Source organism: Hyperolius riggenbachi, chromosome 3 (assembly GCF_040937935.1).
Source record: "Hyperolius riggenbachi isolate aHypRig1 chromosome 3, aHypRig1.pri, whole genome shotgun sequence".
Classification (NCBI taxonomy): Eukaryota; Metazoa; Chordata; class Amphibia; order Anura; family Hyperoliidae; genus Hyperolius; species Hyperolius riggenbachi.
The window spans coordinates 82,875,013-82,898,737 of record NC_090648.1 but is presented as its reverse complement, the minus strand read 5'-3'; the positions used below and the strand labels follow the sequence as shown (position 1 = coordinate 82,898,737).

Sequence of the window (23,725 nt, the reverse complement as noted above, 5' to 3'; positions counted from 1 at the left end):
GTGGGGGGAGCAAGAGAAAAATGGTGGGGGGGGGGGAGGGTGGGAGCAAAGTGGCAGAGAGAATAGAGCAGAGGGGTAGAGAAAATCAAAATAAAAAAAGTGAGAGAAAGCAAAGTAGGGAGGGTTGAGAAAAAAAGGCAGAAAGAGTTGAAACTAAAGATGGCAAAGTGTCAGAACAGGGCATGATGATTGAGGGACAGAGGTTGAGAGAAACAGAAGTGAATCTGTAAACAGTCAGTGGCATAGTTGGCTCTGGAGATTTGGGGCTTCTGCCCTGACTCCCCTAGCAGTGATGCCTTGATACTGTTGTTAGACTGACTACCTTCTTTCCCTGAAAATAAGACCTACCCTGAAAATAAGCCCTAGCTGGAATTTTGAGCATGATTGAAATATAAGCCCTACCCCGAAAATAAGCCCTGGCGGCAGTTAAAGAGGAGGAAGAGGCGGCGGGGACACAGCAATGCAGTGCCAATCAGGCATCTGTCCTGTCATCCCAGCACACAGCAAGGTTATCAGCTGCACACATGGATGACAGGGCAGGTGCCTGATCAGTACAGTAGCATGCCTTCAAATCCAGGAACCGCACAGTACAAAGGAACAAGAAATGTTCTGCTTAGAGACACTTCCTGATAACAATATAAGACATTCCCTGAAAATAAGCCCCTGCACATCTTTTAGAGAAAAAAATAATATAAAACAGTGTCTTATTTTTGGGGAAACTTGGTAGTCCTGCTTCAAGAACCCTGATGTGTGGCTGGACAGGCAGGAGGCAGTGCAGGCCATCATCCGTCTGTGTGTCGGGGCTAACTGACAGACTGACGAGGAGAGATGTGTGCAGTGCCTCATCTCTCTAGTGTCTCAGTGTACTTCAGGTGAGCAGGATGTTTGAAGACCCGAGCAAGGTGGAAGAGTGAGTATGGTGTTCTCTTTCGTACCGGTACCTCACCACTGACAGCCAAGGATAAGGCAACGGTATATTTTGTGGGCATAGAGGGCCTAATAATGTTTAGGAGACCTTTTTGCCTTCTTATATTTTGGAGGGGCGCAACCTAATTATGTTTAGAGTTACACTTCCTGATTGTGTTTGAAGGTATGCCTATTTGTTTTTAAGGTCTAGAGAAATATGTTGTTTGTGAGATACCTGCTGCCAGATTGAGTTGTTTGTGGAATACTTGCCACCTGGTTTTGTCTAAACTTTTACTAGGGGAACCATTGATTTCTAGTTAAACCCCTCAAACTATCACATCTATTTGGACATGTCCATTGACTGCATCACCACGCCCACTTCTTGCCACAGCACACTGCACCGTTGCCCCAGATATTCTGGAATTCTAGCAGCATCCCTGAGGAGGATGAAAGAGGTAGGAGATAATTGGCCGGATGGACTAACTTTCTGTAAAGTTTCCATGCACAGGTAGCGCACACCACATTTTCTGCTATTACCGGCAGAGGAGTTGTATGCTCTGTGCAATTAGCGCTACCCACGTTACCTGGGCAACGCATGCTTTGCTATGGTAATGTGTTTGATGCTACTTATGTACATAGTGTAATGGGCTTCCATAGCAACTTGTGCATTACCCGGGTACCACAAGTTGCACCAAGTGCATAAGGCACACTACTCCTATGGCATTAGTATTAGTTAAAATGACCATACCCTGCCCATACAATCAGAATAGATGTTTATTCACCAAGTTTCTGCTTGGGCAGTAAAAGCATTCATAGGTACACATAACACACACAGGGGGGTGGGATATACACATATTACAACTGACAATTTAACATTAAACCGTGTGGTTGCTAGTACATTTCACATGGCGATTGCTAGTTTGTGTGTTTCTGAGTTGAGGGCCAAGCAGGGCCGGTGCTAGTATAGAGGCATAGGGGGCAGTTGTCTCAGGGCCCCAGAGCCTGTAGGAGCCCCCAAGGTGTCTCCCCCCCCTATCTCAACAAACCAACTTAAAGGAGTACTGTAACCTGTAAAAAAAAAATTTGAGTTTAACTCACCTGGGACTTTGCGTTACCAGGAGCTCACTGCACAGGTGAAGTACTTCATCCACCGATGGCTGCATCTTCTCTATGACGTGCGGCATGTTATTGCATTATAACTTGCGCCTGGTCATGAAGGAGAGGCACCGTTGCGAGAATGAAGTCAAATAAGCTGCTACTCTGCCAAAGACTCTGCAGGGGCCCAGGGAGAACAGATAAGTTGAGGGGTGTCCTGGGGGTGTCAGCGCCCAGCTCAGGAGTCCTGGGGGAAATTTGGTTACAAACGTTTTCCGAGTGGAGTACCAGGGGAAAATACTACTAATCTAAGTCCAAAAATGGTCAGAGGTCATCAGTTGTAAAGTGCACAACATTTGATATACTTGTACAGGTTCTTCTAAAAAAATTAGCATATTGTGATAAAGTTCATTATTTTCTGTAATGTACTGATAAACATTAGACTTTCATATATTTTAGATTCATTACACACAACTGAAGTAGTTCAAGCCTTTTATTGTTTTAATATTGATGATTTTGGCATACAGCTCATGAAAACCCAAAATTCCTATCTCAAAAAATTAGCATATTTCATCCGACCAATAAAGGAAAAAAGAAACAAAAAAAGTCAACCTTCAAATACTTATGTTCAGTTGAGCACTCAATACTTGGTCGGGAATCCTTTTGCAGAAATGACTGCTTCAATGCGGCGTGGCATGGAGGCAATCAGCCTGTAGCACTGCTCAGGTGTTATGGAGGCCCAGGATGCTTCGATAGCGGCCTTAAGCTCATCCAGAGTGTTGGGTCTTGCGTCTCTCAACTTTCTGTTCACAATATCCCACAGATTCTCTATGGGGTTCAGGTCAGGAGCATTGGCAGGCCAATTGAGCACAGTAAAACCATGGTCAGTAAACCAGTGGTTTTGGCACTGTGAGCGGGTGCCAGGTCGTGCTGAAAAATGAAATCTTCACCTCCATAACAGTTTTTTTTTTTAGCAGATGGAAGCATGAAGTGCTCCAAAATCTCCTGATAGCTAGCTGCATTGACCCTGCCCTTGATAAAACACAGTGGACCAACACCAGCAGCTGACATGGCACCCCAGACCATCGCTGACTGTGGGTACTTGACACTGGACTTTAGGCATTTTGGCATTTCCCTCTCCTCAGTCTTCCTCCAGAGTCTGGCACCTTGATTTCCTAATGACATGTAAAAGTTGCTTTCATCCGTAAAAAGTACTTTGGACCACTGAGCAACAGTCCAGTGCTGCTTCTCTGTAGCCCAGGTCAGGCGCTTCTGCTGCTGTTTCTGGTTCAAAAGTGGCTTGACCTGGGGAATACGGCACCTGTAGCCCATTTCCTGCACACGCCTGTACATGGTGGCTCTGGATGTTTCTACTCCAGACTCAGTCCACTGCTTCCGCAGGTCCCCCAAGGTCTGGAATTGGTCCTTCTCCACAATCTTCCTCAGGGTCCGGTCACCTCTTCTCATTGTGCAGCGTTTTTTGCCACACTTTTTCCTTCCCACAGACTTTCCACTGGGGTGCCTTGATGCAGCACTCTGGGAACAGCCTATTCGTTCAGAAATTTCAATCTGTGTCTTACCCTCTTGATTGAGGGTGTCAATGATGGCCTTCTAGATAGTAGTGAGGGTGGCAGTCTTACCCATGATTGCGGTTTTGAGTAATGAACCAGGCTGGGAGTTTTTAAAAGCCTCAGGAATCTTTTGCAGGTGTTTACAGTTAATAAGTTGATTCAGATGATTAGGTTAATAGCTTGTTTAGAGATCCTTTTCATGATGTGCTAATTTTTTTAGATAGGAAATTTGGGTTTTCATGAGCTGTATGCCGAAATCATCAATATTAAAACAATAAAAGGCTTGAACTACTTCAGTTGTGTGTAATGAATCTAAAATATATGAAAGTCTAATGTTTATCAGTACATTACAGAAAATAACGAACTTTATCACAATATGCTAATTTTTTGAGAAGCACCTGTATATCAAATGTTGTGCACTTTACAACTGTTTACCTCTAGTACCTCATAGGGCTGTCCTTTGGAATTAGATTAGTGGAAATTTGGTTACAACAAAGGGACCTTACTACCACTTTTTGGTGGGGGGTGTCCAGGGGAGGACTGGGACCTTTTGGCCTGGAGGGAAAACACAAAGTAGAGGCCCATTTTCACAGCAGCCCGGGCCCAAATTACATCACACACGTGCTCCACGTGCTATATGCCAAAAGTCACATGGGAAATACAGCAAGGACACATGAGGGACAGCGTGACAGCTAAAGTATAATGCACTGGCAAATGGGGGGGGGGCACATAAAACATGTTGAGTTACAACGGCCAGGGTTTCCGCCACGTTTATTGTTTGTGATTATCGCACTGGATCGACCACATCAGCCCGAGATTTCCCAGCATCTCAGATCGATATTTTCAACCAATTTCCACCCGAAATCAGACAGATATTTTCCCACGGACCCTGCAGGCAAGCCTCTGCTCTGCATCATGCTGTTTATATTTACCAACTTGCCCACCCTCTAATTACTCTGTAATTAGGCATTGATTTACCTTGGCCAGCCTAGTGGTTTCCATTGCCTTATACAAAAACATGTACCAGGCACTGTACCAGCCCTAAATCATTAAATGAGAGGCAGCCTGGGAGGAAATTTCCCCCCTTCCCCCCTGGCCAGTCCTCCCCTGGGGGTGTCTATTGGGTTTCTCCTGAGTTGATTTTGCCTGAGGGCGAGGGCAGCTTGGGGGAAGAAAGAAAGAAATACACTTCATTTTTACTGAAAGACAGGGCATCATGGCCCATGAAAGAGGCAGAGTGAGAAGAAAATACACATGTCAGAGACACTATCAGTGCAGATAGACTTGCAATAAATTGGGGCCACCTCCATTAGTCTACACAAGGTATCACTGCAGCAAATTACTGGGCTTTCCTGGGCCTTCTCTGTCCCCCACCATTGGCTAGACTCCCAAGCACACCTGTCCACCATGGAAGTGTGGGCTTATGTACTTGCTTCTGTCAACACCATCATCCATTTACTGCAGCTTCCAGCCAGTGCACCTTTGTTGGCAAAAACGACTTCCTGGGCATCAGCCAGTGCACCTTTGTTGGCAAAAACGACTTCCTGGGCATCAGCCGGTAGCCATTGTTGTATCTACTCCACAGGAGTTGGTTATATGTACACCATATGCTTGCAACTAAGGATAGGATGCATTACCTGTGGGATAACTCCCCCTCTATACAAGCAGGATAATCAGGCATGACATCCTTTGTTCTGTAATGCCAAATTATGAGCTCAGCTTATTTGCCTGTGAGGTTGCAAAGTGCGCGTGTTCCAGTGCCCTAACAAAGCCCTGCACAATAGTGATGTTCAAGGAGATGCAAATAACTCTGAGTTGATGCAAATTTATGCACATTTGTATGCAAATGTATGCAGCTTGAAAATGAACCAATCAAATTTTACCTCAGCAGGATTTGATTGGTTAATTTTCAAGCTGCATACATTTGCATCAACTCAAAGATATTTGCATCTACTTGACCATCACTACCGTGCAATAGTGCAATTGTTACATCACAGTTGAACAAGGCATAGTGTTGTAACCCAATTCAACCATTTGCATCTCTTTGTTTTAAGATCTCTTGTGACGGTTGCCCAGCAAGCTCATGGTGAACAAGAACTCCTAGAAGTATGTAAGGGGGCTGAAAGAGACCAAAATGCCTCCTTACTAAAATGTTATGCAAAACAGAAGTTTGCCTTCTTAAAACAGAAGGTGTTTGCAATTACTCAGGTTGGAGTGAGCTCTGAGGTGCCCCACAATGCATCACTGCTGAGTATGCAAATCATCACAAATCACACCTCCACAACCACTGGAATGCAATGATATATCAGCTTGTTAATTGTACAGAGCCACAATAACCCAACATGCATATACTATACAGTGCTGCCCATAATTATTCATAACCCTGGCAAATTTTGACTTAAAGTGGATTCTAGATGAAAAAAGAATTATAGCGAGAAACTTGTCAGTATAGCAAGCATTGTTGGCGCCCAGTATACATAGTATAGTTGTCCCCAGTATAGTTGCCCCAGTCAGTATAGGTAGCATGGTGTCTCCATAACAACCCCCCCCCCCCTTTGGCGGCCGCTTCCACTGTAACTGTCTCCCTGTCACTCTGCTACACAGACCGCATGTTAGAGCGGCCCGCTGCGCCGCTATGACAGGACAGTGGGTCGCCTATCAGCGTGCATACAGGAAGACTTCCTGTATGCATGCTGATAGACGACCCGCTGCCCTGTCATAGCGGCGCAGCAGGTCGCTCTGACTGTGACATGCTGTCTGAATAGCGGCGGAGGGAGAGGGAGAGAGTTATGAGAGAATCGGCCGTGCTGCCCATGGCCCCCTCCTCGCCTTCCTGTCTCCACTCCAGCCCCACTGTCCGCCTCCACCAATCAGCGCACAGTGGGGCAGGCAAATGTAAATTAATGTTCCTCCTCGCCAGGCTCAGCTCCCATGATTAATTGCAGCATGGGACTGAACGCTGAGGCGTTGGGGCCGGGGCTCCTATAGTTTATTCGTTTATAATCTATTATTAAAAATAAGCATTTGGGGGGAAAATGCCCCAGAAACTATATGTAAGGGGCACAAAAATGAAGAACACAAAAATGTACAAGAGGCATTATTGCGGGAAAAAAACATTTCTCAGCTTTTATTTACATTTGAGCAAAAAGTGTCCAGTCCAAAATTATTCATACCCTTCTCAATAATCAATAGAAAAGCCTTTATTGGCTATTACAGCATTTAAAGAGACTCTGAGGCCTAATAAAATTCTTATTACCTTCTACTTTTGTTCAGCTATATCAGCAGGCCTGAAACGCTGCAGTCGAGTGGCAAAACTAAGGCTTTATACCCCCCCAAACCCCAGGGCAAAAAGCCACGACTTTAAAAGTTGTGGATTTTGCTGTCCAGGGAGGCGGAGCTTAGCGCTGTAGCTCTGCCTCTACTGTAGTCAATCTGCGCGGATCTCCGCCTCTCCCCGCCCCTCTCTGTGAAAGAAGATTGAGTGGGGCGGGGAGAGGCTGAGAATGACTGCAGTAGAGGCAGAGCTACAGCGCTAAGCTCTGCCTTTCACAGGAAGCGCTCCCTCATTTTTGCCCTGGGGATTTCGGGGCTATGAAGCCCTTGTTTTGCCGTGGGACTGCACCATTTCAGGACTGCTGATTTAGCTGAACAAAAATAGAAGGTAATAACAAGAATTTTATTAGGCCTCAGAGTTTCTTTAAACGCTTCCTGTAATTGCAGACCAGCTTTTTGCATGTCTCTAAAGGTATTTTTGCCCATTCATCTTTAGCAATGAGCTTCTTGCCATCACCCTGATCTTTAGCTCGCTCCCCAGATTCTCAATTAGATTCAAGTCGGGGCTCTGGCTGGGCCACTCCAAAACGTTAATGTTGTCTGCCAACCATTTCTTCACCACTTTTGCTGTGTGTTTTGGGTCATTGTCATGCTGAAATGTCCACTGGTGCCCCAGGTCAAGTTTCTCTGCAGACTGCCTTATGTTGTCATTGAGAATCCTCATGTATTGCCCCTTTTTTTTTTTTTTATTGAGCAGTTTACTGTGATTAGGTTCCCTGGTCCATTGGCTGAAAAACACCCCCAAAGCATTAGGGTCACACCACCATGTTTGACAGTGAGGATGGTGTTCTTTGGGTTGAAGGCTTCTCCTTTTTTACGCCAAATGAAGGAAACATCCTTGTGACCAAACAATTCAATTGTTTCATCTGACCATAACACAGAAGACCAGAAGTCTTCTTCTTCTTTGTCCAGATGAGCATTTGCAAAGGCCAAGCGAGCTTTTGTGTGTCTTATCTGGAGAGGTGGCTTCCTCCTTGGTCTGCATCCGTGGAACCCAGCAGTGTGCAGTGTCCGCTGGATTGTTTGCCTTGAGACATTGCCACCAGCAGAGCCCACCACTAGGATAGCTGGCCTTGGTGGTGATCCTGGGATTCTTTTTCACCTCTCTCACTATTCTCCTGGCCAGCACAGGAGTCACTTTTGGCTTCGGATCACGTCCTCTGAGATTTTCCACAGTGCAGAACATCTTGTATTTTTTGTCCACAAACCAACTGCAGAGAGCTGCTGTTTTTCACCTGTTGAGTTGATTAAAACAGCTGTTCCCAATTAATCAGGATAATTAAAGCGGAATATAACCCTGCATTTCAACTTTGCTCTAAAACATTATTTACAGCATATTATATGCAAAAAGCATTTTTTTTTACTAGACCAGCATTGGAAGGGTTAAACACAGAGGTTTTAAAGAGAATCTGTACTCTAATATTCTTACAATAAAAAGCATACCATTCTATTCATTATTTTCTCCTGTGCCCCTCTGTGCTGTTTCTGCCACTCTCTGCTGCAATCCTGGCTTGTAATTAACAGTTTTAGGCAGTGTTTACAAACAAACTAACCAGCTTCTAATAGGCTCAGCTAAGCATAGTGTATGAGTCATTCAGAGTATGCAGGGGGCCTGCAGAGGGTGTGTATCGCTTCTACCAATCACAAGCAGCCCTGCACATTCCACACAATCAAGCTTTAGCCCGACAAACAGGACAGAGGAAAGATACATTGATTTATTACAGAGACAGTGCAGTTAGGAAAGACTGCAGTAAGCCAGAGCAGATTAGAACAGGCATAGGAACTTATAGGATAGAAGAACTAAGGCTGAAAAATTTGTTACAGAGTCTCTTTAAGTTCCGTGCAGACGTTCAGATAGTTACATTCTATTCAGTTAGATGTATCTATTGATAAACAGTTACACACTCTTTGGCTGTCCTCCAAGCTCCTTCTCAGTGAGAGAGATGAGTCACAATAAACACTTAGATACATATTTGTAAACAAAAAGTATCTAACTGAAGTTCGGATGCGTCTGCAGAAATCTCTAGGGACTTTAAAGCCCTGTGTAACCCTTCCAATGCTGGTCTAGTAAAAAAAAAAAATGCTGGTTGCATATAATATACTGTAAATAATGTTTTAGAGCAAAGTTGAAATGCAGGGTTATATTCCGCTTTAAGATGTTTTAGAACAGCTTGGACTATTTGGAATGGTATAGAACTTTGGATTTTCCCACAGACTGACAGTTTGTGAAGGGTATTACTAATATTGAACTGGACACTTTTTTGCTCAAATGTAAATATAAGCTGAGGATTTTTTTTCCACAATAATGCCTCTTGTACATTGTCCTCTTATCTTTTTGGGAGACACCTATTTCATTTCCTGTCAAAAAATTACTTGCTGGTTGATTAAAAGTAACTTTAAGTCAAAATGTGCCAGGGGTATGAATAATTATTTTCAGCACTGTATACAGTTGGAGGTGCCCAATGTAGTGTAAGTATGCGGATGTAGACGGTGATATCTTCTATAAACAGCTTGCAGGTATACTACCTTGTAGCTGCTTTTGACCAAGAAAAAAAGGGGATTGAGAAGATCTGTATAAAGTTCAAATCGTTTTTAGTTTTTGCACTTGACAACGCATTTCATGGCAAGAGCCGCTTCCTCAGGTCCATAATCGTGCCTCCAAAAGGAGTGTCTGCGAGTCTCAGGCGCCGTTGGGGGGGATTGCCTCAGAGAGGATTCCCAGTATCGAATACCCCTTTTTTTTTTGGAGCAGCCACCATCTACACACTGACCAAGGCCGAGTGGGGACGGTACTTCCCCACATGCGCTAAAGAGAACGAGCAGTTGCCTCATAGCAACCAACCTTTTGTAAGTATATCTACCACAATTTTATCTGATATTGTGTCAGATTGGGCTCCCAGTCTCCCTGTGTTTTTTTTCTTTGTTTCCACTAATCTGCATCAACATGCATATAGACTGTTTTAGACTGGTTGATCCTCATCTGTGCATGGCATGGATTAATATGGCTCTGTGGAGTAGGACTTAAAACGCTCCTAGGAGTTCTGGTTCACCATTCGCTTGCTGGGCAATCCGTAATGAATGTTTCCAAGTGTGTAATCTATGCCATGCACTGATGAGGATCAACCAATCCGAAGCAATTTGTATGCATATGTGTGTGACGTACAGATTCACCGGCAGAAATACGCCATCCACGCAATCATATGAAAATGAGCACACAAAGCCTGAGTAGGAGTGCTTCTTTAACTTTGCTTAAAAATGAAACCGTGTTCATTTCAGCCCAGTCCTCTGCTACACAGGAAAGGTTGTTTATCTATCTCTCCCTGGAAAGGGTGCCATAAAGCAATTGATTCCCTTTACAGTCATTGTTCTCTAGAGGGAGCCCCATAAACTCTAAAGCAGCCCATACACTCAGCCGATTTTCTGGCCGACCGATCGATCGATCGATCGATCAATCGATTGCAAATCGGTTGGCCAATCGACCGATCGACGGCCGATTTCGATCGATTTCGATGGATTTTCATCGAACTTGCAGGGTGGAAAATTTAGGTCGATCTGATGAGATTGCTTATCAGTTTGCATTGGCCTTAATGGAAATCTGATGGCAAAAAAATGCCATCAGATCGAATTTCAATAGATTTCAAACTGAAATCTATTGGAATTCTATCCTGGTAAAAAATGTTCTAAAAACGCATCAGATAGATCATCAGATGCATTTCTTATCTATCTGCTGCCAACCTGACGAGTGTATGGGCACCTTAATGCTGGGCATACACGGTAGGATTCTTCCTTATCAATCGAGCCGCTGATGGCTCAATTGATCATTTCCGACAGGTCCGATGACCTGCTGGATCGATTCCCCGCTCGATCCCTGTGGGCAGACAATAACAGGGAATCGAGCGGAAGATAGGGAGCGCCCGCGGGGACGAGCAGTTATCGATCCGGACGGCAGCGGGGACGAGCAGGGACGCGGCGGGAGTCGATTTGGCGGCTAATCGAGCCGCCGGGTCGACTCGTATATGCCCAGCATAAACCAGAGCAATATTATATAGCTCCAAGATCAACTCCAAAGGATTTTGATAAGAAGAAGGACACTATAGCTACGGTCGTAAAACTATGAAAAAAAAAAGTCAGTGACATTCGACAGGCCTGTACGCTGGAAGCGGTGAGTGACCCTTAGTTAAACTTTGATATATAAATCTACATGATTCCATAATTCAATGGATATTGCTGAACCGCTGGGGCCCAGTCATTCACAATTTACCGTGCGTAATGTGACAAGCGTAGTACACCTTCTCAGACGTTAATCGATCATATAGCCGCCTCACAGCCTGAGCTATCGAGTCCCTAGACAGAGAAGGTGTCACCCCAAGCGACTTGGATATCGTTTGGTTCAAAGCATGACAACGGAATGTAAAATGCTGTTTTTTTATATCATATCAAATATCCACCAAGTTATGACATAATTGGAGAAAATACCCAATTCGGTCCCTAAGACAATAGGGGCCAGACTGCAGCCTGAGGTCAGATAGCTAAGGGTGGGGGAACATCTCTTGTTACCATCCACACCCTCTAGCAGAGAAAGGGTTAAAATAGCTGGACCCTCAGGCTGAGAGAGAGAGAGAGAGAGAAACTCCAGTCATCCATATACCATCACGGATTGGCTGTTTTACCCATGGACTTCTGTCCACAGAACTTTGCCACCGTGCTTCTGTCATCCTTCGTCTTGCTGTGGTAATCCGAGGGTGCCCCGTTATTCAGGATTAAGCTGTTCTGGGTCCCAGCTGCCACGCTCTACTTCGCTGCGGTCTCTGCGTGTAGACTTGCAGTGTACACGTCCCGCCATCCTCTCTGGTTACTGCTTCCTCCTTGCACTTCCTGGTTACAGTGCCTCTACTGTGTGACCTGCACCGCATGTGCGCCACCCGTCGTGTGACCCTGGCGCATGCGCGCCACAGGTCACACAGTAAAGGCACTGTAACCAGGAAATGTCAAGGACGCTGTAACCAGGGAAGATTGCGGCGGCGCATGTACACCGCAAGGCTGCAGTCTATATAAGGACACTGTGGCAAAGAGGAGCAGGAGGTACCCAGAAAAACTTCATCCTGAATGACAGAGCGCCCTGGGATTACCAGAGCGAGACGGAGGACGACAGGAGCTCAGCGGCAGCATCAGGTGAGATGTTTCACAGGTTAGTTAGTAAAGTGTAGTGTAGTTGGTGGTGGCAGCAGAGCTTAGTTAATAAAGTGAAGTGACGTGTAGTTGGTGGGGGAAGCAGGGGTAAGTGAAGTGTAGTGTTGTGTAGCAGGGGTTAGTGTAGCTTAGATACAGACAGTTTAGAGGGGAAAGGTCCATAAAACGCCCCTGCACCATAGATGCTCCTAGGATTAGTTTATTTTTTTTCCAGATGTTTGCCCTCTAAACCTAGGTCTTCTATGCTGGAGCATCTCATATTTTGAACAATACGGTAGTTTGGCTCATTAATATTAACAAGCTGACACACCATTGCATTTCAGCAGTTCTGGAGGTGTATTTTGCTTTCAGGGACAACAAAGAGATGATTTGCATATTCAGCAGTGATGCATTGTGGGATACCTCATATGCTCACTCTAGCCTGAATAATCACAAATACCTTCTGTTTTAAGGCAAACTTCTGTTTTTAAAGAGAGTCTGAAGCGAGATTAAAAATCGCTTTTAAGCTTATATTCCACATGGGCATGTTTGCCCCCTGCTAAAACGCCGCTATCCCGTGGCAAAACGAGGAGTCTTTACCCCCCAAATCCCCCCTGCTACCTCCGGGTAACGCTTCCTGTATAGGCAGAGCTACGCCCTGTAGCTCTGCCACTCATCGTGTCTATCAGTGCTGATCGCTGCCTCTCCCCGCCCCTCTCAGTCTTGCTTTACTGAGAGGGGCGGGGAGAGGCGGAGATCCGCCACTGATAGATGGGGCATGGAGGCAGGGCTGCGGCTCATAGCTCTGCCTCCATGAGCAGCAAAATCCACGACCAAGTTGGTAGTGGATTTTGCAGGGGGGGGGATTTGGGGGGTAAAGACCCCTCGTTCAGCCACGGGATGGCGGCGTTTTAGCAGGGGCAAACATGCCCATGTGGAATATAAGTTTAAAAGCGATTTTTAATCTCCCTTCAGTCTCTTTAACATCTCTACCGTAAAATCTATTCAAAAGTCGTATGTGCTTTTTATGTTCTCTTCGCTTTCATTTCAGGTTTCTGATTCAGAGACTGAACAATGATAACTGCTACTGGACTTACAGACTGGCCTTTACCCATAATCACAGTAGACTTCTGGAAATGGCAATGAAATACATCAGCTGGCACATAACTAGCCTCTCTGATAATGAAGATTTGCTCCACCTTGAACTAGGAGAAATAATAAAAATTCTTTCCTCAGACCAGCTGATGGTATCTTCAGAACTTTCTGTTTATCACATGGCTCTTAGCTGGTGGAAAGCCAACAGTTCTGGAGACAGTCCACTTCCTGTAGAGCTGCGTAGAGTCATCCGGCTACAGTTAATGCTGCCCCATGAACGAGAAGAAATAGAAAAACATGGAAGTTGGGAAGAATGTGATCTCCAGGAATTACCACAGTTCAGACTGCGGCAAGGAATGTTTGAAAACTGGATTGTTTGCGTGGACCTTCAGCCTAGAGCTTATATAGATTATGATGATTATGATTATAAGATCTACCTGGATGCATATGATCCTGCTTCTAATGAGTGGATGAAGCTGATGCCTTTGGAGCTTATGATGCACCCTGAGTGCGTGGCTTTAGGAAACTATTTGTACGTGACAGGAGGTATAATGAAGGATGGTTCCTTTTCTAAAGCATTCTGTGTGTATGACTCTGTGACAAATGACTGGACAGAGCTTCCAAGTATGATGAGCCCCAGGGACAATAATGGATTCTTATCTTTTAAGGATAAGCTTTATGCTGTTGGAGGAGCAAATGAAGATGGAGTTTTAGACTCAATGGAATGCTTTGACTTATCCAAACATTGTTGGTCTGAGTTATCTAAACTACCTTACCCGTTATGCAACTTTGCATCTGCACAGCTAAAAGGCAAGTTGTACATCATAGGAGGAAAAACTACACAATATAATGTAAGTGAAGGATTGCTGATTTATGACACTGCATCAGATATATGGAGTTTCATTCCAAATAAAATTTATATCTGCTTTGGTGGAGCAGTAACAATGGATAATAAGGTGTTTGTGATCAATGACTATGATTATTTAGGGACAACTTCAGCCACAAATAGATGTCATGTCTTGGATGAAAAAGGATGGGTTTGTGAGGACCTGGAAGTCCCGCCACTTCCGGAGGCGTTAGCATGTGTTGAAGTTACTCGATGGGGTGAAAGAATCTATGTCTTTGGTGGTGAAGATGAGGCACCACTTAAGAATATCTATTATTGGACACCGGGTGCCTCAAGATGGGAACAGTGTACCCAAGACCAATCGTATGGGGAATCAAATGTGTTTTCTTGTGCCACTTTGCAGGTGCCTCTGAGAAAACTATTCCCTCTTATTCCCGGAAGGTCAACTTTTGATTGACATCTGATCAGCATTGTTGATTAGTGTGCATATTTGTAGCATCCACATGTATCTGCAAGCTACCTAAAAGGACAATGCAGGAGTTTTAGTGTAGTTCCCCTAGCCTAATTACCTTACTGACCCTGATTAAGCCTAGATTGACCAGCTGAGCTGCATAGGTGAGCAGAGCCTGTGGTGTTGACTTTACACACTATGAGGGAACACACTGTGCATTTGGTTCTCTATGACAGCAGTGCCTTGCATTGTAGATTGGCCTGGCAATGACCACAGTGACCACAGCTTCTAGTTACTATATGTTTCATCCAAACAGTGGCGGCTCTTCTCAGTGTCCCGGCTCAGGCTAATATGTAATAACAAAGAGAGAAAACCGAGAGCCCAATATGGTGCAGTGTGTATTGGAATAAATTGAAAATTCATTGTAAGTAATAAATATACTCACAAACCAGAGTTACCGCTCAGGCAACCACTGTAAATGCAGGTGGGGAGATTAAGGCCTGTCCCGACTCAGGACTAAGATGTTGCTCTCTGTAGATTAGGAAGAAAAGGCGGTATATCACCCCTCCACCAGGGGTGGACACTGATATTGTAGAAGGAGAACAGAGGCGCCAAAAGGATGAAATTCGCTAAAATTGTTACAATTGCTGGGGAGGCAGTGGTGGACTTAACTCCCCCAAGCAGACATACAGCTGTCAATTTTTCAACAAAATAAGTTTAATCACATATGCCAAAACAGTACAGCAACGCGTTTCGCAGGTATATTCCCGCCTCCTCAGGCAATAACAAGTAGGAGTATCACACAGCACGAAGTCCAGTATACGCCTGGCGCCTCTGCGTATACTGGACTTAGTGCTGTGTGATACTCCTACTTGTTATTGCCTGAGGAGGAGGGAATATACCTGCGAAACGCGTTGCTGTACTGTTTTGGCGTATGTGATTAAACTTATTTTGTTGAAAAATTGACAGCTGTATGTCTGCTTGGGGGAGTTAAGTCCACCACTGTCTCCCCAGCGATTGTAACAATTTTAGCGAATTTTACCCTTTTGGTGCCTCTGTTCTCCTTCTACAATAATATGTAATAACCTTCACCTGGTCACTGAGGAGAGATGGGCAGGAGGATTAAGATGGTAACACATGGAGTAATGGAGGAGCGCACCAGCTGGGACAGCTGAGTTACTACACTGCTGAAAGCTCTGCAATGGCCCCAGGGACCACTTTAAAACTGAATGGATAATGGGGGGGAGCCGTCTTGGGCTACCTGGGGCAACTGCCCAAGTTTCCCATATGGAAGTGCTGGCCCAGCCAAAGTCCCAAACGGTTTGTTGAGTCTTCCCAATCCTATTTGAGGGCCCTCTTACTAATGTCTTTGCCTGGACAATAGCTGTGTTGCTGCTACTTGCCACTTCACCAGCACTATAGAGGTTTTCACTGAATCTTATGTAGCGTGCTATGGTGTCTGATTGCTTTCATTGGTGATTTACTAACAGCTTGAAATAGACAGTTTTTCTATACAGCCTGTATCATCCAGGAATCTAAATCAATACTGACCGTTTAATCACACAAGTTTGCCATACATATCTACTGTACATATTTACCATATATCACTGACCTCACTGCTGCCTCACTTGTTGATACATTTTGGTTTTATGAGTTCTGTTGCTATGTTGGTTTGTATACCTGCCTTGTGTCGATTTTTTTATACCAATAAAGTTGTTGTAAGCAAAGGGTCTTATCTATTTGTCATAAATTAACCAGTTGTGTGTGGTCCGGTATTAGTCATGGAGAGAATCCGAAGACATAACAAAAGTTGTCTAGGTTATACCTTTTAATGACTAAGTGTACAAGATTTGTTTGCAAGTTTTTGAAACTTTGTTTCTTCTTCAGACACTTTTCAGAACTGGTTCTGAAGCATGCCTGAAGAAGAAACTTAAAGTTTCAAAAGCTTGTAAATAAATTTTGTAAAGTTCGTCATTAAAGGTATCGCCTAAACAACTTTTTGTTATGTCTTTGGATTCTCAAAAATTAGGAAAAGCAAGAAGTTTTGAGTCACGATTCTAACTTCTTGGGCTGGTATGATGGGTTTTAAATGCCACAATTCTTATTTTTATTTTGCATGCTGTTAAGATGTTTTTTTAATGCCACAAATTGTTGTATTTCATGTGCTGGTAAGGATTTTAAATGCCACAATTCGGTGTAGCTTATAACAAGTAGTGTATGTCCTCTGCTTGAGTTACATGTGAACTCTGGATATACGATGTCTCCCCACCACCCAGAGTCTGTGGTATGTGATGTTTAAACAAGTGGTCTTCTCTATTTGTCATAAATAAGCAAGCATCCCTGTGATATCCTCCTGAAGTTGTAATTACAGCATCTAATGACCTTCATTTATGTTTGCAAAAGAATGTTCTCCTCCGGATGTCCAGTGTATATACAGTCAGGTCCATAAATATTGGGACATTGACACAATTTTAACATTTATGGTTCTATACACAACCACAATGAATTTGAAATTAAACAAACATAATGTTCTTTATCGTATGCACAAGAGAAAGGGATGTCTGCTCTGACCAGTCAACTCCTGACTTAAATACTGGCTGCCTCAAGTCCACTGACTAATTAAAATGGCAAAGAGTTTGCATGCTGCATTCGCCCACCAGAATATGCAGGATCTAAACTATCCACCTGCTCTTCCTGCAGGAGTTGGCCCACGCATGTGGTATTGCCGTACTCAGGGTATGTGTAAAAATACACCCCAAAACACATTATACTACTACTTCTGAGTACAGCGATACCACATGTGGCACTTTTTTGCACCCTAAGTGCGCTAAGGGGCCTAACCTCCTATTCACAGGTCATTTTCAGGCATTTGGATTCTAGACTACTCACTTGTGACAAAAAACAAAATTTTCTATGAACTCGTCATGCACCTAACAAAATACCTTGGGGTGTCTTCTTTCTAAAATGGGGTCACTTGTGGGGTTCCTATACTGTCCTGGCATTTTAGGGGCCCTAAACCGTGAGGAGTAGTCTTGAACCCAAATGTCTCAAAATGACCTGTGAAATCCTAAAGGTACTCATTGGACTTTGGGCCCCTTAGCGCAGTTAGGCTGCAAAAAAGTGCCACACATATGGTACTGCCGTGCTCAGAAGAAGTAGTATAATGTGTTTTGTGGTGTATTTTTACATACAGTGGAGGAAATCATGATTTGACCCCTCACTGATTTTGTAAGTTTGTCCAATGACAAAGAAATGAAGTGTCTCAGAATAGTATCATTTCAATGGTAGGTTTATTTTAACAGTGGCAGATAGCACATCAAAAGGAAAATCGAAAAAATAACCTTAAATAAAAGATAGCAACTGATTTGCATTTCATTGAGTGAAATAAGTTTTTGAACCCTCTAACAATAAAAGACTTAATACTTAGTGGAAAAAAACTTTTTTTGCAAGCACAGAGGTCAAACGTTTCTTGTAATTGATGACCAAGTTTGCACACATTTTAGAAGGAATGTTGGTCCACTCCTCTTTGCAGATCATCTCTAAATCCCTAAGGTTTCGAGGCTGTCTCTGTGCAACTCTGAGCTTGAGCTCCCTTCATAGGTTTTCTATTGGATTTGTAGCCCATTCCAGCCTTGTGCAGGTCTACAATTTTGTCTCTGACATCCTTGGACAGCTTTTTGGTCTTTCCCATGTTGGAGAGTTTGGAGTCTGCTTGATTGATTGATTCTGTGGACAGGTGTCTTTTATACAGGTGACTAGTTAAGACAGGTGTCCTTAATGAGGGTGACTAATTGAGTAGAAGTGTCTAACCACTCTGTGGGAGCCAGAACTCTTAATGGTTGGTAGGGGTTCAAAAAACTTATTTCACTCAATGAAATGCAAATCAGTTGCTATATTTTATTTAAGGTTATTTTTTCGATTTTCCTTTTGATGTGCTATCTGCCACTGTTAAAATAAACCTACCATTGAAATGATACTGTTCTGAGACTTTTCATTTCTTTGTCATTGGACAAACTTACAAAATCAGTGAGGGGTCAAATAATTATTTCCTCCACTGTATACCCATGCTGGGTGGGAGAAATATCTCTGTAAATGACAAATTTTTGATTTTTTTTTTTTTACACACAATTGTCCATTTACAGACAGATTTCTCCCACCCAGCATGGTTATGTGTAAAAATACACCCCAAAACACATTATACTACTTCTCCTGAGTACGGCGATACCACGTCTGACACTTTTTTGCAGCCTAGGTGTGCTAAGGGGCCCAACGTCCTATTCACAGGTCATTTTGAGGCATTTGTTTTCTAGACTACTCCTCACGGTTTAGGGCCCCTAAAATGCTAGGGCAGTATAGGAACCCCACAAGTGACTCCATTTTAGAAAGATGACGCCCCAAGGTATTCCGTTAGGTGTATGGTGAGTTCATAGAAGATTTTATTTTTTGTCACAAGTTAGTGAAAAATGACACTTTGTGAAAAGAACTATAAAAATCAATTTCCGCTAACTTTTGACAAAAAATAAAATCTTCTATGAACTCGTCATATGCCTAACAGAATACCTTGGGGTGTCTTTTTTCTAAAAAGAGGTCACTTGTGGTGTTCCTATACTGCCCTGGCATTTTACGGGCCTAAAACCGTGAGTAGCCTGGAAGCCAAATGTCTCAAAATGACTGTTCAGGGGTATAAGCATCTGCAAAATTTGATGACAGGTGGTCTATGAGGGGGCGAATTTTGTGGAACCGGTCATAAGCAGGGTGGCCTTTTAGATGACAGGTTGTATTGGGCCTGATCTGATGGATAGGAGTGCTAGGGGGGTGACAGGAGGTGATTGATGGGTGTCTCAGGGGGTGGTTAGAGGGGAAAATAGATGCAATCAATGCACTGGGGAGGTGATCGGAAGGGGGTCTGAGGGGGATCTGAGGGTTTGTCCGAGTGATCAGGAGCCCACACGGGGCAAATTAGGGCCTGATCTGATGGGTAGGTGTGCTAGGGGGTGACAGGTGGTGACAGGAGGTGATTGATGGGTGTCTCAAGGTGTGATTAGTGGGGGGAATAGATGCAAGCAATGCACTGGCGAGGTGATCAGGGCTGGGGTCTGAGGGCGTTCTGAGGGTGTGGGCAGGTGATTGGGTGCCCTAGGGGCAGATAGGGGTCTAATCTGATGGGTAGCAGTGACAGGGGGTGATTGATGGGTAATTAGTGGGTGTTTAGAGGAGAGAACAGATGTAAACAATGCACTTGGGAGGTGATCTGATGGCAGGTCTGCAGGTGATCTGATGGTGTGGGTGGGTGATCAGATTGCCCGCAAGGGGCAGGTTAGGGGCTGATTGATGGGTGGCAGTGACAGGGGGTGATTGATGGGTGATTGACAGGTGATCAGGGCGGATAGATGCATACAGTACACAAGGGGGGGGGGGGGGGTTCTGGGGAGAATCTGAGGGGTGGGGGGTGATCAGGAGTCCCCAGGGGGCAGTTTAGGGAATAAAAAAAAAATAACGTTGACAGATGGTGACAGGGAGTAATTGATGGGTGATTGGGTGCAAACAGTGGTCTGGGGGGTGGGCATGGGGGGGTCTGAGGGGTGTTGTGGGCGATTAGGGGGCAGATCAGTGTGTTTGGGTGCAGACTAGGGTGGCTGCAGCCTGCCCTGGAGGTCCCTGGGACCACCAGGGCAGGAGGCAGCCTGTATAATACACTTTGTATACATTACAAAGTGTATTATACACTTTGTAGCAGCGATCGTGGGGTTAACAATCCGCCGGCGCTTCCGAACGGCCGGCGGTTTGTCGTCGCGGGTGGGCGGAGCCAGTTGCCGGGGGAAGCGCGCGTCACCAGTGACGCGATCGCTCCCCCGGCATGCCAAAAGGACGCAATGCCCATGGGCGTATTGCGGTCCATTCGGCGTCCACTTTGCCGCCGCCCATCGGCTGTGGGCGATCGGCAAGTGGTTAAAGTAGCAGCAGAGATTAATGGGAGGTGTGGCAGAGATTGTGGCACCGGCTGAATATGTATTATTTGGACCATAAAGCTCACTGACTCTTTCCCCCCCCCCCCTTCCCGCAATTAGGGGGAGACTAACATCTTGTCAAGATTCAAGAATAGAGTTCTTCTAAGTTGGGGAATAAATGGTATCATCCTGATTCAAAAGTTCCTGCCAATAAAGTTGTTGTCATTATGGGCATGTAGCACATTCTTATAAAAAAACAAAGAGCATTATGGATCCCAGATAGTAAAAAGATCCAGAAGGAAGAAACTGCTACACTCACTCGCCCCATGGGAACCAGGTTTCAGCAAGTAAGGGATTAAAAGTAGAATTAGCACAAGTCAAAAAGGCAACTACAAAACAGACTAAAAATCAGCCAAATAAAAGAATCTGGGAGCTGTACAAATGTAAAAAAAAAAAAAAAACTCAGGGACACCGGGAGCCCTTATGGTGTATTATCTCAGGATAAATGGTCAAAGAGTAAGAGTAGGTTGCTTAAAGAGGCAACCACTCAGCCGTGCATGTGGGGAAGTCCCGTCCCCACTCGGTCTTTTCCTAGGGTCGGTCGCCGCTCTTCGAAAATAATTCTTCACTCCAAACGTGTCGTGAAGGCCCCACGTGGGGTGATACACCAGGATGTAGACAGTAGGAGGCGCCCTTGTGTTTGTATATACTTTCAAGATATATCTATATATAAGATTATATAACAATGTTCGCCTAGCTTATATAAGGAGACTTCCAATTTTGTAAAAGATATAATTATTTTATTGGTAACAAGCACATCAGACAACGCGTTTCGCAACTCAAACCGCTTCCTCAGGTCAAGTAGGGTGCTTGAAAAATAAACGGTTATTGACACTCAGAATCTCATGACAATAAATGGACAAGATATAAAATATACACAAAAAAATAATAATCATAAAAAAATAATAATAATAAAAAATAACAAATAAGAATTGTGTTGGTCAAGGATATTGGTAAAAAGATGCAGCTGTGGAGTCCCTGAGACTGTTGATTAGTTAGGATCTCTGGAGTGGTGGGAAGGGAAAAAGTTTTTTGACCCCCTTTTTTGTGTGCGGATGCCTGGGTGAGTTGGCTGTCTGCTTGGTGTGACGTGTGGTGGTACTGTACAACAGCGCTGTTGCTTTTAATACTGTGACCTGTTGCACAACCTTTTAAGCTTTGTCTAAACAATAAAACGACCTTTTTCTATTTTTGCAAGACCTTTGTCACGTCTAGTTTGTCTCTAATTACAAGAGTGTGGGTCAAGTCCAAAACTACTAGCAAATTAAGGAATATTAGGATCGTGGTCCCTCCTAACTCCAAATCCCCCCCCTTTCCCATTTTTACTGCTGCACTGAGTAATCTCAGAAAGCGGACCTAATCTGTTGTGGCGGTGCTTTGTATGGGTGTGCAGCAGGGCATGGAACGTTGATTGCTGTGACTGTGTTGTGGTTCCGATTTCTGGAGAGTCTTACGTATAACTACCAAGATGGCATACCATATCAGCGATGAGCTTCAGTTAGAGATACAGGAAGCCTTTATGAACAATGAGGCTAACAATGAGGTTTTGACTGAGCATACTAGTGGTTCACCTACAGGTGATAACAAAGAACTGAGGGGTAGGTTCAGACAATATAGGAACACGATGAATAAATTTTTGAGGAGGAAATGGAATGTGTCTTCTCTGGAGGGCTATTTGAGGGCAAAGATTGTGCCCCCAGGCCTCCGTGAGAAGACAATCCCAGCCCCCCATTTACAAAATGAAAGGTTTCTTGCAGTTTGGGAGGAAGATTGTGTAAAACGAGGATTGGTGGTGACACAAATTGTAGTGGATGAGGAAAAAATCCAACTGAAGGAATTAAGTGAGGAGATAGAAAAACAAAAACAGGATTTAGATCAAGCAAAAGATGCCCCTTTATTTGAGAAGTTTAATGAACAGGTGAGGAAGGAAGTAGAGAAATATAATGCCTTTCTTAAAAGGACCAAACAGAAAAAGTTTGACCAGGACAGGTTGGAATGGCAAAGCAAGCCGCATTTTCCACTAAGCTCAAAAATAAGTCGGAGACGGCGGAGAAAATGTAAGAATCCACCCCACCGCCCAGGTGAGACATCGGGCTCGGAATGTGAGGTTTCAGAGGGTGAGGAATCACTTGGTAGGTCAGTTTCTTTTTTAGGGACCCCTGCGCCCCCCAAGGGCATACTGAAGGTGACAGGAGACAAAGATGTAGGAGTAGATTTGGGCCAGGAAGAGGAGGAGCCCCCGGAGGAGGAGGGTGGAGGAGGGGCGAACAAGAAGGGAACTACAAAACAAACGGGGCAACAGACCAAGATGGAATTGAGGAGCAAAAAGATGTAGTAGACATGAGTGCCTTTGGAGGTCAGTCAGTCATCAATCTGTCCAAGGTTAAACTTACCCCCGATCACTTGTCGCTCCTGGGTAAGGGATTGTCTTTCTCGCCGGTAGGGGGCACTGATGAGTTCACTATCTATAAAGACGTCTGTATGTTTCTCAGGAGGGTGCAGTTGAGGCTTGAATTTGAAGGCTCCAATGTTGAACGGAGTGACGGTGCCATTGACTTGGACGAAGGGGCTTTGGAACAGGAGGAAGACTGGCTATCATCAGTCAACTTCCCCCAACATGTGAAAGTACGCCCCAAGTCCAACTATATGCCAGCGTTAAATGTGAACAGGCACCTGTGCACCTTCCTGGAGCTTTTTGAACGGGAAATTGGTGGGTATTGTTGGGATGCTCCAGGCGTTGAAGACAATCTCTCCCCAGGTGAGAGATGGGCATTGGATGATTTGAAGAACAAACCAGAATTGGTGATAAAACCAAGTGATAAGGGGGGGAACATCGTTCTAATGGACAGGACAATGTATGTCAATGAGATTCAGAGACAATTGGGTGATCCTTGCACCTATGCTAGGATAGAGTGTGATCCCTTTAGACAGGTGGTGGATGAGCTGAATTACCGGTTACTCCTGGGTTTGAGGCATGGCATCCTGGATCAAAATGAGTACAAGTACATGTCGGTGGAGCATTTTACGAAGCCTACTATATATGTTCTTCCGAAAGTGCATAAGGGTGTAATGCCTCCCCCAGGTCGACCAATTATTTCGGCTGTGGCAGGACCATGTGAAGCTGTAGGAAGGTATCTTGATCAAAAATTACAACCCCTAGTAAGGAAGTTGCCATCCTATGTCCGTGACTCAATGGAAGTTCTCAATAGACTCAGTAACTTTGTGATAGATGATGGGTGTATTTTGGCCT

General features: G+C 44.4%; 1 protein-coding gene across 1 annotated transcript in view; it reads left to right on the top strand.

Moving 5' to 3' along the window:
* The window catches only part of LOC137562770 (kelch repeat and BTB domain-containing protein 8-like), a 41,087-nt gene extending 26,004 nt beyond the window's left edge, over window positions 1-15,083 (top strand). Inside the window, exon 5 of the mRNA XM_068274441.1 lies at window positions 13,126-15,083. Coding sequence (XP_068130542.1) covers window positions 13,126-14,473 — 1,348 coding nt within the window. The 3' untranslated portion in view covers window positions 14,474-15,083. The remainder of the gene's footprint in view (window positions 1-13,125) is intronic.
* The last annotated feature ends 8,642 nt before the right edge of the window (window positions 15,084-23,725 follow it).